Source organism: Anas acuta, chromosome 5 (genome assembly GCF_963932015.1).
Source record: "Anas acuta chromosome 5, bAnaAcu1.1, whole genome shotgun sequence".
NCBI lineage: Eukaryota > Metazoa > Chordata > Aves > Anseriformes > Anatidae > Anas > Anas acuta.
In genome coordinates, this window is record NC_088983.1 from 30,775,933 (window position 1) to 30,793,308 (window position 17,376).

General features: G+C 43.0%; 1 protein-coding gene across 4 annotated transcripts in view; it reads left to right on the forward strand.

Moving 5' to 3' along the window:
- DEAF1 (DEAF1 transcription factor) overlaps window positions 1-17,174 on the forward strand; it is a 24,552-nt gene extending 7,378 nt beyond the window's left edge. For 2 of the 4 annotated variants that reach the window (XM_068683616.1, XM_068683619.1), the window contains exons 8-13: window positions 614-742; window positions 1,528-1,656; window positions 5,287-5,537; window positions 12,812-12,877; window positions 14,790-14,879; window positions 16,490-17,174. In XM_068683616.1, the coding sequence (XP_068539717.1) occupies window positions 614-742; window positions 1,528-1,656; window positions 5,287-5,537; window positions 12,812-12,877; window positions 14,790-14,879; window positions 16,490-16,594 (770 nt within the window). In that variant the 3' untranslated portion in view covers window positions 16,595-17,174. Of the gene's footprint in view, window positions 1-613; window positions 743-1,527; window positions 1,657-5,286; window positions 5,538-6,433; window positions 6,581-12,811; window positions 12,878-14,789; window positions 14,880-16,489 lie in introns of all 4 variants that reach the window. The other 2 variants (XR_011097047.1, XM_068683618.1) reach the window with 2 other exon arrangements.
- Window positions 17,175-17,376: the final 202 nt, after the last annotated feature.

Here is a 17,376-nt window from a genome sequence, read left to right on the forward strand (position 1 = left end):
GTTGCTGGATTAATCCTGTTTAAAAAGGGTTTTAAACATTTTAGAGCTGCACTGGTATGTTCGTCTGAATGTATTTTGTGACATGTTCCTTGCATTGGCCAAGCTCTTTGTATCACTCCGTGCAGAAAGACAATTAAACTTGTTCAACAAACTGTCACAGAATTAGTTGTAATCCACAATTGCTGTTATAAATCTACTTTTAAGTAGTAAGAACCATGCTGGCTGAAGTTCTAGGATAAATTAGGACCAGCCAGAAACTAATGAGTTTTGTGGCACTACTGGATTTTTTAAGTAGTTGTCAAGTTATTATTCATGCAATAAAGGTGGTGATTTGGGAGGAATTACTTTGTAAGTGCACATTCTGCCTTCATACACCCAGAGAATAACCAGAGGCTTGCAGGAGGCCAACAATACCTTCGCAAGTTGAGCAGGGCTTTTCTTCGCATTTCTAGTTTTAACGGTTATAGGTGTGATCCAAACTCGGCTATCACAGGCTGTTGACTGGTCTGTGAGTTCTGTGACTTTGGATGATTCAGAACAGGGATCTCAACAGCTAGACAACCAAGGCTTGAGCACTGATTGTTAATTATGAAAGTACTTCTACCATTTCCAGTCACCGTGACTCCTTCTGGACAGATCACTACCTCCGGTGCTCTGACCTTTGACCGCACGTCGACAGTGGAAGCCACAGCAATTATCTCAGAAAGTCCATCCCAGGGTGATGTTTTCACAGGAGCCACTGGTAAGGGTTCAGGTGTATGTCTGCTTGCCATCCATAAGAAGAAGGAAAAAAGGGTTTGGACATCCCATTCCTATAGCAAGAAGCATTTTGTGTGCTGCATGAAGGATTTATTTTTTAAGAACATACACAGAGGCTATACACGACCTTCTGTTCTTTCTTTTAAATGATTTTAACCACTTAGAATCTTTGATCAGTTTCACAAAAGATGTTTAAATGTTTTGTCCAGATGCTGCAGCTGCTAGTGTACACCTCTGCTGGTTTCTTTCGTTTAATGGACATCTCTGTCATTTTTTCTTTGCTCCTTGTTCGTCCTAAAATACTGCCAAAAATAGCTGAGCATTTAAACTAAGTGAAAAGTGCTGAATAAATGCTGAAAAATGCCAGAATAAACCCAAGAAAATATAAACATGTAACATAAATTTCAGTTCTTTCAGTTTAATTCCTACATGGGGTTGTGAGTACTGCTGGAGCAGCTAAGGGAACTAACCTCCACTGAGAACAATAGTTTGGAGTCCTTTGGTCAATGCAAATATCGAGGTATATGAGAAGGAAACTGGCAGTAATTTTTACAGAAGCCTTTAAAAGTGAGCACAGAGAGAGATGAAATCAGTGCAAGGCTGCCCTGCGTGGTAGCTATGTAACATGGCTCTGTTGTTACTCGTTTGAAACCCTTACAATTATCATAGAGCAGGGGAATTTTTTTAAAAAACAGAGGTAAAAGAGGCACAAGAAATGTGTGAAAGCTCTGTTATACAATGATTTATGATGATGTTGTTCTTATGCAGTTCAAGATACCAATGTTCAACAGCCTTGCCGGGTCAATCACCCAGAACCTCACTATCCAAGTTACCAGGACAACTGTCAGATTTCACCTTTCCCTGAAGCTGCACTGCCAACATCTCATCCCAAAATTGGTATGTTTTACATCTGTAAGACACAGTTAACAGTGCTTGAATTTATGCTGTGATCTTCTTTCCCACCAGAGGTAAAGGTTGAAGCAGAAAAATAGTGCTTTTTTTCTTTTGTTTGTTTGTTTTTTCTTATGATTTTTGCAGTTATTAAAGTTTGGATAAACAGATTTTTTTTTTTCCATACTTCAGGAAAGTTTTTCACACTGGTATTGAGAACTTTGATTTGTTGGTTTTTAACGGAGTGGTTTCATGTGATCTTGCTTCCAAAATCCTCTTTGCAGCCCCCTGCCTTTCATAAGGCTTTTGCTTCAAAGCTCTTGTCACCACCTGGGTGCTGTAGATAGATATTTATTTATTTAATCTTTGATCCAAGGAAACCATCTCTCCTTGCTGAGATTTAAAATTATATCGTAGAAGCTTTTCTAAAAATTGTGACACCTCTTTATGAATCCACAAATGCTTAGATGCAGTTTTGAGCAGGTTTGGTGTGCTGCTCTCACATCCCAGGTCAGTTTCTCCTTCTCTAATTTCTTTGGTTCTGTAAAGTTACTTTGCTACTTGCTCACTGATATCACTGATGTGAGGGAACTGCAACACAGGCAGGTTTGGATTCCCACTGAAGTTGTCAGGTAGCAAAAAGATGTCACATAAATGTAGCATTCATTTGTGCATTCAATTGTGAAGTCTTTCTCTTTTAAAGCACGTGTTCTCCTTTCAAGTTGACCTTTTATTTACTTATTCAGAGCAGCACAGTGCACTCCTGCCCTGTCCAGAATGAAATATTGTTGGTTTTGAGTCTGAGTCAGATCTTGATGTTATTAATTAAACATTGATTTTCTTTGCACCAGTGAAGCAAAGATCATCACTATTTCTTGGCAGATAACTATTCTAAAATGAAGAATCGGAAGTAATTCCTGTTAGATAAGTTATCAAATGCCATGCTGTGATAAATATTGTTCTGCAAACAGTTGCTGATAAAAGACTGATTTATCTTTTATTCATACCCGAGTGCAAATAGTTCTATACCAGTCATGCGTGAATGGAGTAAAATTGCTATTTTAATTAAGGGCTGTTGTGTGTAAAACATCAGTTTATCTGTATGATAAACTTGCAATGATGTCCAAAAAGGTTGTACATCTAACACAGTGACCTGCAGTACGATGGTTTTGGAGACTTGTTCTCTCTCTCCCCATATCCATGCTGGATTCTTTCAGCTTTTGCTGCTTGTGTGAAAAACTGCTAGGTATGACTTGAAAAGGATTAAAGTATTAGTATATTGAAATTAGTCGCTCTCCTGGAACATATTCCCTGTTCATTCAGCCTTGCAAGAAGTCTTGTGTGTCTCCTTACTAAGCAGAGGTTCACTGTGAGTGGAATTGCAGGCCGGTTGCCCCGTTGCTGTTCAGGACAATACTTACACTGATTTTTTTTCAGGACAATATTCACATTAGAATTTTAAGTATTGTTTTAAGTGCAGTCACAAAGATTTTTTACTTGAATGGGGGTTCTGTTGTTCTGAGGTTTTAAATTGGTTTTGCAGCCTGCTGTTCTGTGTCCCCATCCCTCAGCGAGAGAGGTTTGAGGCTTGTTTCTGCCTTTGGTTTTTGAGCTGCCTTAGACACACTGGCCTGACTGGAAAGCCATTTTTGTGACCATCTGTAATGACATCCAAAGTGGACTGTGATAATAGATTGATGATAAAGTAGATGAGAATAAATTGCCTTTCAGTTACTTCAGCCTCTACATTTTTCCAGAGCTTCCTGCTTACTAAATTTCTTAAGTCTGGTTTCAAGGGAGAGAACCAGGCTCCAATAATTTTCCATTTTAATGAAACCAATTGTTGGCACCTATCAGTAGCAGCTCTCCTGCCTGCAGCTGTCTCTAGGGCACTGCTTAGCAGACGCTTACAGATACGGCACCAAGGATGCTGTCAGTGCATCCTTTATCTTTGGTAGCATCAGCAGTGCAGGAGCCTGGAGACGGTCTGCCGGGCAGAGGCGCTAGAGGTGTAAGAGTAACGTTTCCGAAGGAAGGCAGAAGCTTGAAGGATGTGAATGTGAAATGTTAAATAGCTCACTGCTTCTGGTATTATGTTCCCTGCTGTGTTCAACATTTCCCTGAGGGCGATACCATCCATCGGCTGAACGGTCCAGCATTTATCACACGAATGTGTCACTCTTTATTTAAAAATCAAGGAAGCTAATTGACTTTTGGTGTCTGGAATACTAAAAGCTCTTCCCTTGCTAAAGCGGAACTGTCCAGGAAGGTATGTGGTTTCTCAGACTTTCTACATACTGGTTTTTGTGTGTGCTGGATCATTCTGCAGTTCCTACCTAAATGTATCAAGAAAATTCCTGAAATAGACAAGCAGTAGATTTGTGGTTAATAAGAATGCCCAGCCCCAGCTAGTGGTGCCTCTCTTTTTTCTACTAAACCATTTAGTGAGGAATCTACAGGCTGGCTGTTGGTAGATGTGAATGTCTTAGACTTAATTTTGTGGCAGATTTGAGAGTGTTTAGAGTTCAATTTTGAAAAAGTAAGACCAGTAAAGCCAGATAACATTTTTTCCTGGAAAGCGAGCTTACGCTGTGTGTTGTTGGGTTCCTAGATCTAAATTTAATTTCCTCGCCCTGTGGCCTCCCAATGTATGTGCAAACCTAGTGTGAAAAATAAATGTTTTTGGGATGCAGTAACTGCAGATTTTTTTAAAAAACATTTGCAAACATAAGGCAAAGACAGATGTTGGTTTTCTAGGACTTTTAATTTTCTCACCTTTGGCATTTGGCAACAATAGGTTTGGGAGCTGCAATGAGCGTTGCTATTTGGAAGATAGGATATTTGAAGCCAGTATAGGTGGCTGTGAATACCCTTTATTAAAATTCTAGGTGTTTCAGTGTGGTATGATTAATTTTAGGCCAATAGTTTGTTTCATGGGTAAGAGCCACGACGAAGGGGTCCAAAGACATTGCAATGGCTGAGGGTATTTTAAAGGGGCTCCTAAATGGTGGTTTTAGAAAGTGCATGTTTATGTCATACACATAATTTTGAAGTGATGGTAACTGTCTGGTAACAGTTTTTATTGCAGTCTTGAGACAGGTTTATGTTAAGATCAGAGTTCAGGAGGCGTTAGGGGACTGTGGTGTGGATCGGTGCCTGGTTTTTGTCACTTTGCAACCTGAGGACTGACATCTGTACAGCAACATAAGAATATTTCAGAAAAGTCTTTTGGAGCCTTGTTGTTTTATGTCACTTAACTATTAATTCTAACCTTATGTAGTGATGGTTAAGGGCAACGTAGTGGAACATGGTGGTGATAATGGCAGAGGAGTCCCTGGGAACGCTGCTTTCACTGCTTAATTGGTCTTCTCTGCAGCAGTGCTAGAAGGTGTTAATTCATAGTCAGAGTACCTGCTCTTCTGTACTCTGGGTTTGATACTGCCCAAGGGCTAACTCTGCACAGCTCTGATTCTGTGTGCTTCGAGTCACAGAAGGTAAGTCTGTTTAGCTGAAACTTAGTTGGATTGGAAATTTTGGTAGACCCTGTTAACAATTCAAAAAAAAACAACACCCAACATTTCATGGAAATGCAGTGCCCTAACTCTGTCGATTTTATTTTTCTTTCTCTATGTTTAGTGTTGACCCCAATCCCTGCTCTCTCAGTGCCCCCCTCAACCCCCACCAAAGCCATCTCGCCATCAGTGGTGAATGGGCTGGAAGTGACCGAGCAACGAAGCTGGCTGTACTTGGAGGAGATGGTCAACTCCCTGCTCAACACCGCCCAGCAGCTGAAGTCTCTCATCGAACAGGCCAAGCAGGCCAGCTCCTCCTTCCGCGAGGCTGCTGTCACGCAAGCGAAAATCCAAGCTGATGTGGAGAGGAAAGAGGTAATTATGCCAGGGGAGGTGAGATGACTCAGCCAAGGACATCTTTTTGGCTGAGCGGTGAACAGAGCAGTACCCCGCTGTTCTCACTGGCTATAACTGTGGCAGCCCTTAGAAAATGTTTCTAAATGTCTTGAGAGCAGTAGATAAAACCAAGTTATTTATATGATGGAGAAAGGAATAGAGTGCTTTGGGATTCCAACAGCTCTGGGTAGCAGTAATATAAAGTGTTTTTTGTTACAAGTCCTGAGCTCTCCCATCAGGCTTCCATAAATTTACGAGGCACTGATACTGAATTACCATGAGTCCTGATATCGGGAAGATCATGAGCGTTCAGCCGTGTGGTGACTGCTTTCGTTCTGTCAAGTGAGTGAGGCTATCAAAGGGGCTTTTGATGGCCTGAAGAGACAGAGAGATAATAAAAACAGCAAGCTGTGGAGTTTATGGGGAAGATAACCAGCAAAATTTAGTGGTGTCTTGCTGAGCACTGTGCAAGCAAAGCTGAACTCTGTTGTGTCCTGTGATAAGACCGCAAGGCCAGCTGGCATTACAAGAGTATTGGCTTATACCCAGTGGTCCCTTTCTCCTCTGTAGGGGATTATCTACAAGGACTGCCCTGTTTTCCCTGCTTTTCTTCTCTTTAATTAATGCATGGTAGGGACCCTGGATTCTTCTGAACGCCAGCACATGCATGCACCCTGAATCCGGCTCCATGCGCTGCTGAATGCATTCCCCTTCTCCCACGGATCCACAGCTGCTGGTGTGGACTTGAGGGAGAGAGGTGGGGGGCAATGTACCATGAAACTCGTGTCGTTGTCGGTGTCTGAACCGGTAGCACCACGCTGTTTGCTCTTGCTATCGGCGTTATTGCTAACGTCAGCTTTCCACTGAATTCATAGGCATGAGTGTGCAGCAAGAGGCCTTGAAGAAATGTGTGTGGGAAGATTTTGCTGAGAACCCCTATGACAGTCCTTGCAGCATCTTTGATGTTCTTTGCCACGTTGTCTCTGCTAAACTCCTCTGTACGCTGCATCCTTGATGTGCAGGTGTGTGATACGTTGAGAGTCTAATTCTCCCCTGCCTTCTGCCTTGGCAGAATGGGTATTCATGCTGCTGTCCAGTTTGGGGCTTTCTGCTGCTAAAAACTGTGTAGAGCATGGGATAGCAAAAAATTGGAAGCTTTGACAGTTTACAGATGAACATCTTACTTTGTTTAACTCCTCCCCTGCTCTTTTTCCAGTTTACATTCTGTCTTCCCTTCTGTTTATCCTTAGAGTGGTTTCTGGAACCACTGTTTCAGAGTCCATTCCTCCCACCCACTGATCCAAATCCAGCTCACTTTAGTGTAGACCTAGTTTCTTCTTGCCCCAGGAATGGGAGTTAAATTCATTCCTGTCTATTGATCTCCAAGTGCTGACTTTACAAGGCAAGGATGATGGTGTGTTTGTTTCCAGAGGAATTTCTTTTCCCCATAATTACTGAATCCCTCATTATTCAATTTGTGAGTCTTTGAGTCTTTTCATTCTTGTTTTGTAAGGGGTTCCCCAAGAGTTTTGTATTTTGATAGAAACACTTGATCATGGTGGTATTTTTTAAAATAAATAATAATTCCCAAGCTTGCTGCTGTGTGCCAGCACCTGGAACAATCTGGACAATATTCTGAGCTCCTTCTAGTGAATTCCACTTTTGGAAAAATTCTGTGTTTCTAGGTACAGGGCTGGCAACGGAAGTAGCTACAGTAAGTACTAAATAACAAGCTGTCTGCTTTTGTGTTGGTCAGAGGTGTTTCTCCAATTTCCTGAATGTTTCCCTGGTTGTAACACAAGTCTCTTTCCCTTTTTGTCTCTGGTCAGACTGTTTCTTTTGGCAATTAAGATATACCAGAGGGGGAAAGAGGTGTCATCCTCCTTTGTGTGTTGCTGATTTTTGCTGGACCAAAAGAGAGAGGAACTCTATCAGTATTTTGTGCTCGTTATGCTGACAAAACTTCCAAGGGCTAGGAGACAGGAAGCCTTCTTGCTACATCCTCTATTTGCATTAGCAGAGGCAGCGAATGCAGTGGTGTGGCTCGTTCCCTGCCAGAGTGCTGCCAGTGTGCAGAGTTTCTGTGTGGCAGTCTGTTCCTACGTATTTAGAAATGAAAGACTCTGATTATATCAGACCTGCAGAGCAAAGGCAGTACAACAGATTAAATTACAATAAAGCTATAGACTTAGCTCTTCCTGGAAAAGTGACTGAATACATAGCAGGATTAAAGAAATCTGTTAGCAGGAGCAGGCTCCTTCCCAGCTGGCTACGCAAGCTTCAATGCCCTGCCTGTAAATAACAACGTCTTGAGTTTTCACAGCAGAGCAGAGCCTTCAGCCTCCTGGCTCTTCCAAATGTTGAGCTCAAGCACTTTCAATCTTGTAGCTGTCCACACCCCTGACCGAATCCTCCTGTCATCCCTGCTAAAGAGGGAGATAGCCTCTGCCTTCTGGCAGAAGAGCAAGACAGGGAGCTTGGGACAGCACTGTCTTTACTGCCCTTCAGAGAAAGTCTGAAGCAGCCCGCTGTTTAAGCAGAGTAGAGAAGTAGTAAGAACAGCAAACATATCTGAAAGCTTGCTTGTGTGCCAGTTTCTCTCCCTAGAGAACAATAAGAAGCACTGAAAGTTTTAATCGCTTATAATATACTTTGTTGTATATTGCATAGCAGTTATTCTATTGTGTTTACTTATTATACTTAGTATTTAATGGCCTTTGGAGTTCATTAAATACCAGAAACGAGCCAGTCTGCTCCTGTACAGCAGCAGTTTGGTTGATTTGGCTTTAAATATCAGAAGCTGTACTCTCTAATGACCAGTGCTCAGTGCTTGTGCAATTTGCACAGCTCTGACATGTGAAAGGTAGGCTTTTTCTGCAAGTTTTCGTGGAGCAGGGGAGACATTTGTGCTGCCATTACACTTGCATTGTTATCTGTGAAGTCAAAGAGCAGACATCACTGTATCATTCTGGTTGCACTTGCTAACTGTATGATCCAGGACTGCTCAGTGGAGTCTTAGGAACACATTATTCCCCTTGTCCATATCATTTTGAGGGTGGAAATGCCAACATCAGAGAGGAATTGTGGCAGGAAGCAGATTTGCTAAAAGTAGCAAATAAAAACCATTAAAATGATAAGCGTGGCATAAATTAGAAGCATCTCCAGTCACGTTTCTTTCTTAAGATGGCACGTCTAATCCGAATTTTGTGGAAGGACTGGATCCTTAATTGCATTTCCAAATGGTAATACCCAGGTACAGAGTCCTCAAAAGCAACAGGGGGGCTGGACTGGGAAGTGCTGAGTCAGGCTGTACAGCAGTGGAATAGAAATGCCTGTTTCTATATATGATTAGAAAAATATTAAAAAAAAAAGACTTGCCTTCCATTCTTCTCTTATATCTGACATGAGATTTTTCACTTTGGCTCTCTACTAGAACAATTTTACTTTTTATTTATTTATTTATTTATTTATTTATTTTGTGCCAGGGTCTTGTGATGTCCTTAGCCGTTCTGAGGGAATTATAGGTCACAAATCCCAAGTGCTGGAGCTAAAGGCTTCGCCAGCATAGTTTTGCTTGCACAGAATGTGGAACTTGGAAGTCCTCACATGCACTCTGTTGCTATCTTTGTCCTTTTTAGTTTCTGTACGTTTATTTAAGGGTCACGTTTTGCTGCACAAATTACAAGACTGAAGATCGCTTCCAAATTCTGTTTCCATCTTTGCCACAAGTTATTTAGATGCTCTTGGGCAGGTCCTTGGGCTCTCTGGGCCTTAGAGCCTTCTCTTTTAAACAAGGATAACACTTGTTCTACAGAGGGCTTGCACACCAGTTTGCAAAGGCTCTCTGGATAAAAGGCCTTGTAAAAATGTGCCAACCATTCAAGTCCTTGAAATAACGAGAATTTGTAAGCCCAAAATCTACAGCTCCAGTGTTTGTGCGAATATTTCTTTTGCCATAATTACTTTTAAAACAGAATTGTTCCTGGAGTCTAAAGAAGAGTCTGAAAACCTTTTGTCTTGTATATGCAGTCTGTGACTCTTGATGATGAGAACTCCTTAATTAATAAGCAGAGCCCTTGCAGGGTTACTCCCAGACACAAAGCTGACTCTGTTTAAAAAATTTGGATGGCCATAAGCTTGTGCTTTCTATCTGTAAACAATATGTGCATATGCAGCTGGTGCTCAGCCTGTGTGTGGCCTTGTGTTGGCAGAGACACCAAATACAACTTGCATTTATGTTACCTAGGAGTCTCAGGGAATGGTGTTCTGAAAGGAAAGCAAACCACAAACCATATTAACTTACAAAATGTGTCATGCTTATTGCAAAAAAATGAGTATCCATATACTTGTAAGCTATTTTGAATGGCAACATTTTGCATGGGGTTCATTAAATAAAACTGCTCTGTCAGAACTTCGCACAGCTGTTCAGAGACAATTCTCCACTATTGTAATTAAATAGCTTGTAGATAAATATATCAGATCTTTTGGTTTCTGTTGGAATTTTGGCTTTACTGCAACAAGGGCGCTGTGTCTCTTGCAAAAGATATTTGACCACTTGCAGGATTGGCCCAAAAGGAATGGATTAAAGACTACTTTATACAAAGGTCTATGTGCTTTGGAAATGTAATTTTTTTGAGTGTGCATTAAGCCATCATTTATATCAGATAAACTTTAAAAGGGGGAGAATATGCGAACTCACCAAATTCTGTACCATAAGACACGTTGGAAGGTAAAGATATTTAGGAAATGTGTTAAGCCGTTTTTCTGCATAAAGTTTAAAAAATCAGTGCTGAAATCTGACAAGTGTTTTAATTGAAATAGGCCTTTTGCTGCAGTGCAGTGATGCTTGCAGAACCCTGTTCATTTGAAAACAAGGTGGAAGATTAAATCTGTTAACAGCTGGAGCATCTGAATTCATTTTTAGAAAGATTAAAACAATTCAGAGCTAGAGAGTATGAAATTAACCTAAAAAGGGTTAGGCATTTAAGAAAAGTAGTTCTAGTGAGCAAGTAATGGCTCACATGTATGTCCTCCAAAGCAGCAGTGGAAATGTTTGGGAGCTGGAGCTTATCAGTTTCCTGGAGACAATTTTGTGAGAGATCCGGACATGTCTGGCTTGATCTCTCTCTTACTGCACCTTTTCCTTCTCTGCAGCTTCTGAATGATGTGACTTCTTCATACCATAGCTGGGCAGAACCAGAGGGCTCGCTACGGGGGTAGATAAGAAGGAGGCAGAAGGGGGTTAAATGTGTGGTTTCCATCAGCAGGTTTTGGGGACTGAGAGCTGAGCTGAAGGAGCTACCATGGGTCCGACAAGGACAGTGGAGCACCGGACTTCCTCTTGATGCCTTTCTCGTTGGCAGTCTCACTGGAAAACAGAATTGGCCACATTCATAGAGGATGTAGTGGACTCTGATAGCAGAAAGGGTTTTAAATCAACTCCAGAGCTGCGGCACATTCTCAGAACTGCAATTTAGCATCTTCATCCCAAGCGCTGTCTCTGTGCAGGCTGTTGCAGAGGGAGCTGTAGTAGCAGGGTTTATTTGTGCAGAGATTGTCAAGCTGCACTGAAATGCTACCTCACTGCATGCTTCGGCATCAGTATTTCCACTCTCCTCACTGAAAATAATTTTAAAAACATGGTGCAGTTTTCCTAGGCCAGTATGCTCAACGTGGGTCATTTGTCTTTCACTTCATAACTGAAAACACATTTTATCCTCTCCTGAAGAATCTGCAGCTTCCTGCCAGCTCAGTTCTCTGCCAGGTCTCTGTGTGCAGGGAACTAGATGGCAGAGAGCAGAGGCTGCAGCACGAAGCATTCAGTCCCAACTTCTCCATAGCTGGTGCTCACTGACATTGATGATTCTCTCAAGAATTTAGGTCATTTTCTTCCTGAGACATGGTAGGGTTGATTCTTACACCAGAAGCCACATCTCAAGCTTGCTGAGGTGTTTCTTGACTTCAGGAGAATGTTTTTGTCTCGGACACAATTTTGGTTTTCAAATAGTAGTGCCGAAATAGCAATTTTAAAATCTCCATACATGTGATATACACTTCATCCATGCAGTACATGAAGTGCTAGGGATGCTATGCATGTGTACTGTCTTGCTCCTTACCTTAAGCTTGCATATTTGTCTAACAACAGCAGAACCAAATCATACCTCCGCAGTAAACAGCAAGAAGTTTCCCTGCTTCCTCCGTCTCCCTAAAGAGTTTTTTAATTTGAACTTGTGTCATGCTAACATAAAGATTTGAAGGTTGTGATTTCACAGGAGAATAAATACTGAGATGTCAGGTCATAGAGACACTCTTAAATTAAGCCTTTAATCTCCTTACATGTTGGGTCATACTCAGTCCTGGATAAACCTGCTTTGCTGGGAGGTAGGGGCTTGGGTGTTTCTTTTTAACTGTACCCAATGAAGTTGAAATCAGGGTTAGCAGGTAATCAAATCAAAGCTGGTTTTGAATTCCTTTGTTTGAGTACTCTCGTCTCTGAGCAGCACTGGCTGTTGAGATGGCAAGACACTGTAGGGGGAGCAGGTGCTTGTTGGACTCTGTTTTGATGTAAATCTGCAACACATCTGAAGTATGCTTTAAAATTCACCTTCAGAGGACCGCTTAATTGAAAAACTGTCTGAAAGCCCTTTTATCCTTTCATTAAAAGGAAGACAAATGGTTATGGCTGATGCTGTTTCTAATGTCTTGTGTGTATTAGTTTTATCTGATTTTTTTTTTTTTTCCTAATCCAATCCCATGTCTGTTGGGCTCTTCCATTTCTCAAGACTCTCCCTTGCCTGTTAGTGGATTAGGATCATGAGACTTGAACCAAAATTTTGCCCAGGAAGATGGCACTTGGCCCTACTACCTTGGGATTTTCTTTTTCCTTTGCTAACTTCTCAGTGACTTATGTGGGATGCAGTTCCTTGGACACAGTTAAGCCACATGTTTTAAGCACAAGCGCTTGGCTGGATGGAGTACAGTTTGAATAAATGCTGTGCTTCACTGACAACTTGTCACTGACAGTTGTCATGGGCCGTTTTCACTCAGGGCTTGTCATCTGACTCCACATCATGGCATAGTGGCCCTCTCCTTTAAGGAAGGAGTGAGGTTCCCCTTGGTCCTCATGGAACTGCAGTTTTGGGCTTGATGGAAACAAGCTCAGTGTCGGGATCCTCTATACAGCCCACCCATTTTGACCCTTCATATCATACTCTGGCTGTGAAATAACAAGTGTGATGTTTTTTTCCTTGCAGCAATATCAGAACCAGTTATTTCAGCAAACAGAAGATGTGGATGGGAAAACAGAAATCATCATCAAGGTAAGCTCTTCATATTTTATGAAGAGTCCTTTGTTCTTTGTTGTGTTGCATGTAAAGATCCAGAGGTGTGTTGTTTTTTTTTTTCTTACTGCTGTGGAAATCATGTATTCTGTGGCTGGCCTGGTCTTCTGGCAGAGATCTGAGCTTTCTCTAGTGGGACTGATGCTCTGTTCTAGTAAAGTGAAGCCTTTTTGAAGCAAAGTGAACCATTTCCCAAACCTTCCATGTTGTCACAATCCTTTCATGATCATCCGACTAACCTAGTCAATCTGAGTCACCTCTAAGTAATGACAGTGCAGCTCCAACTGATAGGTACCACACAGGTGTGATAGGAAACTTTTTTTTTCCTTTTTGTCCTGGTTATTAAAGCTGCATGGTCCCCTCCGGCTGTTGGAATGGAAATCTGAGCCGTGGTACTTCAGAACCCATGATTTAAGACCTCATAGCTTTGTGTGTCATTCTAGTCTTTTCTGAGATCTGCAGGTACAAGTACACGCTGTGTATTTTCAGCTTTTCCCAGTACTGCATGAGTTATGAACAGCTTTGATCAAGTATCCCGTTGGGACGTATTTCACAAGCTGGAGCAGCAATAAGCCTCTTTTTGGTAGCCTGACTTTATGGCTGTATCTCAGGAATACAAATATAGTTCAGTCAAGCCAACTACTAATTGTAGGTACCTTGATAAGGTGTGAGCCAGAGATGTGTTGAACTCGGTGTTAATCAGGGCGCTGATTGTTAGATTGCTTCTGCTCAAGAGAAAAAAGGAGTCGGTGGAACTAAATTCTGCCTGTGTTAAGCACCACGCTGACGCTACTTTCACAGCCAAGAAATGCTTCCTCTCATGGCCTCACACTGCCACGCTGATGTGTTAATGATTTGTCAGTAATTTAATGAGTTGGAAACTTGAATGCTCTGTGAAGTGCTTATTTTTGTTATAATTCAGTGATATTTCCACCTAAATATACAGGTTATGTTAATTGATGTCACTGATATAAGATTAAAGTGGTAGAAACAAAAAACAGCCTTTAAAAAACAGGTGTGATTTTTCATCCATGTATCCTGCCTCATCTTCTGGGTTTAAGTCCCGTGCTCCTGTTACAGCCTTTTTAATTTTACTCCTCTGTCTCCTATTTAGCTGTTAAGACACTACTCATGTAGCCATACTGCTGACTGCCAAAGGAAGCAAGCTTCTCGGGCCCACAAAAGCAGATCCCTTTTCCCTCTCCAAAACAGGCACAGATGAAACAAAAGGGTCCCAACCTCATCCTTACTCTTGTTGTCCTTCCTCAGACCCTGTCCTCAGACATACGTGGGGCTGTAAAGCTAACAAAGCCGCCAGACAGATCTGCCTTTAAAACTTAAAATTTGAGATAAACTCAGAGCTCAGGTATTGATGGCCTGTGTGAAGCCTGTACGCTGCTGTGTGGAGCACGCCTGCTGTTGGTGAGGCCGGCTGAAGCCTGTAGTGACTTGGCAGCGGCCAGTGGATAAACTGTCCCCGTGGAGGGAGGCACCTCTGCTTTGCTGTGGGCAGATTTCCATAATGACTCAGTATCTCACCCAGGGTTTTGAAGGGCTTCTTGCCCTCCAGAAAGGAAAACAAAATGTACACGTCATAAAATGGCGAGGAGAGTGGGTCTCTGAAAGCGTGTCCAGAGGCCACCGTGCCTGTTTGTGTTTGCGTGTCGAGGATACATCGGCAGACAGGGGCTAAGGGGGCCGTAACGCCTGCCCTGTCTCCACACCAGTGCCAGGTACGTTCCCAGTTAAGATGCTGCAGGAGCACTGGGAGCAGCTCAGCCCCTCGGTAGCGGTCCTGCATTACGTCGTGTTACAGCACCTGTATTTCACTTCAGTGACCTCCCTGTTGTTGTTCTCTCTGACGTGGTCACTTTGCTGTTCATTTTCACAGCAGTCCTGTGTCAACTGTGGTCGTGAGGCAATGAACGAGTGCACAGGATGCCATAAAGTCAACTACTGCTCCACTTTCTGTCAGCGGAAGGTATAAGATTGTTTGTGAGTTGCAGACTGAGTTGTGCAGAGGGGGCCACGGTGACCCTGGGGAAAGCCAGACTGTGCTGCCTGCTGGCACAGAAAGAGGAGCAGGCGGCAGAAGGGGTCGTGTCGTGCCGGCAGCCAGCCCACAAGCCTTGCACAGGTCAGCAGCCTGGGTTTCACTCAGCAGCCCCAAACACACCGTGCCAGCTGGATCGCTGGCAAGGCTGTAGCGCTGGGGCAGGTCTGTGGGTCATGGATCAGATGGGTAGGGAATGGCCCCAAGATTGGCACACACCTTCTTAAAGGGGATCCAGAAATCTGTGTAAAACCAGAAGTGAGGGTGTGGACACCTCGCTGTGTGAACTATGGGGGTGAGTTAGTTGGGAGCACCCGTACAGCCCTTCCCTGCTGCTTCCTGGCAAGCTGTGTTCTCAGTACCTACAGTCCTGCTGTGCCACTGGGGACAGTTCTTATTTTTTACATCGCTTGTGAAGCTACAAATGAAAAAGAATGAATTGAGCACACTGAGACAAACTGTAAGATTTTAACATGGGAGGTAGAAACAGATATGAAGTACAGTGGAGGAAGCTGCTGTGCTTTGTGTTTCCCATCGGTTCCTCACAAAGACCCCCGGCACTTCTTGCTTTAGAGGAAGGGATACTTTTAGTTCAGCCAAGGTTATGGCTCTGAATTCTGTCCGAGTTCACTCTTCATCAACTGAATTGAGCAGATGAAGAGTTTTGACTGTTTCCTTTGGCCAAGGTATAATGATGGTCAAGTTCTCTGCCTGCATAGTGGAAAGGCTAAAATTTCCAAAGAATGAACAAATGCTTCTTACAGGTAAATGACAAAGTCTGCCTGCTGTCTCCTCAGGCGTCTCAAGGACAGCAATTCCACCCTATGGTTCTGTCAGTACAAAATGTCCCCGGAAGTGTCACAGAGTAGTCATGTTTTGGTCCCCTTCTTAGGCAGCCTGTTGCTTCTGTGTGCCCATGCTGGTGGCCAGCGTTCTGCACTGGAATAGGGTGGGCTGGTTTGAGGCTTTTGTCAGTAACTGAATCCTTGAAATTCCCCCTGTACTTATGATCTATGATGTGCAGCCTCTGAGTGGAACAAGTTAGATGAGTACTTTGGTTATTTCAGACTACAGTTAAAGAAAGAAATATTGAGAGGTAGTAGGGTGTTACCAGGAATTCTTTCCCTCTTTTACCTTTACTGAACCGAGACCCCTTGTGTGGTGCTGCCTTTCAGGAGGGCTATCTTGTATCGAGCCATCTTTCAGGAGAGTGTTTAAATCAGGGTTCTGACTCTGTTTAAGTAAAATTTCCACAACCTAAAGGACATTGATGTCCTGAGTTGGTTTTTGGATTGAGAAACCAGCATTCTGCTTAGTTTGTTTCCCCCTCCAGTTTTGACCCAGCATGTGGTTCCTTTCCTGCCTCTGGTTAGTCTTGTGTGGCTGAGCACTAGAGACCTGTTGCGTCCCATCTGCATGGGAGAAAGCGCCTCTCAAACAAACACAGCTTCTCTTGGGGCCCAGTGTGCTTTGGCAGGCTGCACGGTTTCCCCGGGCCATTTCTCTTCATGGCCTTTCCGTCTGCTCTTCCCTCGCAGGACTGGAAGGAGCACCAGCACATCTGCGGTGAGTCAACCACGGTGACGGTGCAAGCCGACGAGGTGCATGTCACGGACAACGTAATGGAGAAAGTCTCCGTCTGAACAAACCTACCTCATTAACCTTCCATGAACAATGTGGTGCAGCCGGCTGGATCGGCAACCTGATGTGAATTGTCTGGCCTTTACAAACAAACTCCTTTTTGAAAGACTTTTTAATACTGTGATAGCATTTGCTGACTCCCGATCCTATTCCAAAACTTTGAGTGATGCAGGAACTGAGAAAACCTGATCTGGAAAAAGCAAACTGCAGCCTATCAGCTGGGAGCCACCTTCAGCTTGAGGAAGCTTTGACTTTGCCAGACTGAAACCTCCACTGTGTGGATTACAACAATCTCTTCATCTCTCTTGAGATGGATTTAAAACAATTGCTGCAATGAGATTTGCCAGTATTTTGTTTCCCCTGTGCCTCCCTACCTCTTGTTTGAAAAAAAAGGAACGATCCTTCATTTGGTTTATTTAATTGCCTTGAAAAAGTACAAACTCTTAATTTGCCTTTGGAAGGACATTTTTTTTTCCCCTGTGTTCCCTCTGTGCTGGGCAAATTTGGAACACATTGGAGCTTCTGCACTTGAATACGAGTGAAAAATAACATGTTGTTAAATAAAATGCAATGAAAGCATGAGTGTGCCCAGCGGTACTGTTTAATTCCCATGGCAGCACTTCAATGTGCTAGTAAATGCAGTGTGAGCAGGTGTGGCTGTCAGGAGTTGGTGCAGTTACACACACGTGTGTTCACTCTTTGTCTCTGCAGGATGATGGTGTGGAATTGGTTTGGTCAGCAGAGGAAGAGCAGTTTCATCGTGTTGGTGTGCCTTGGCTGGAGC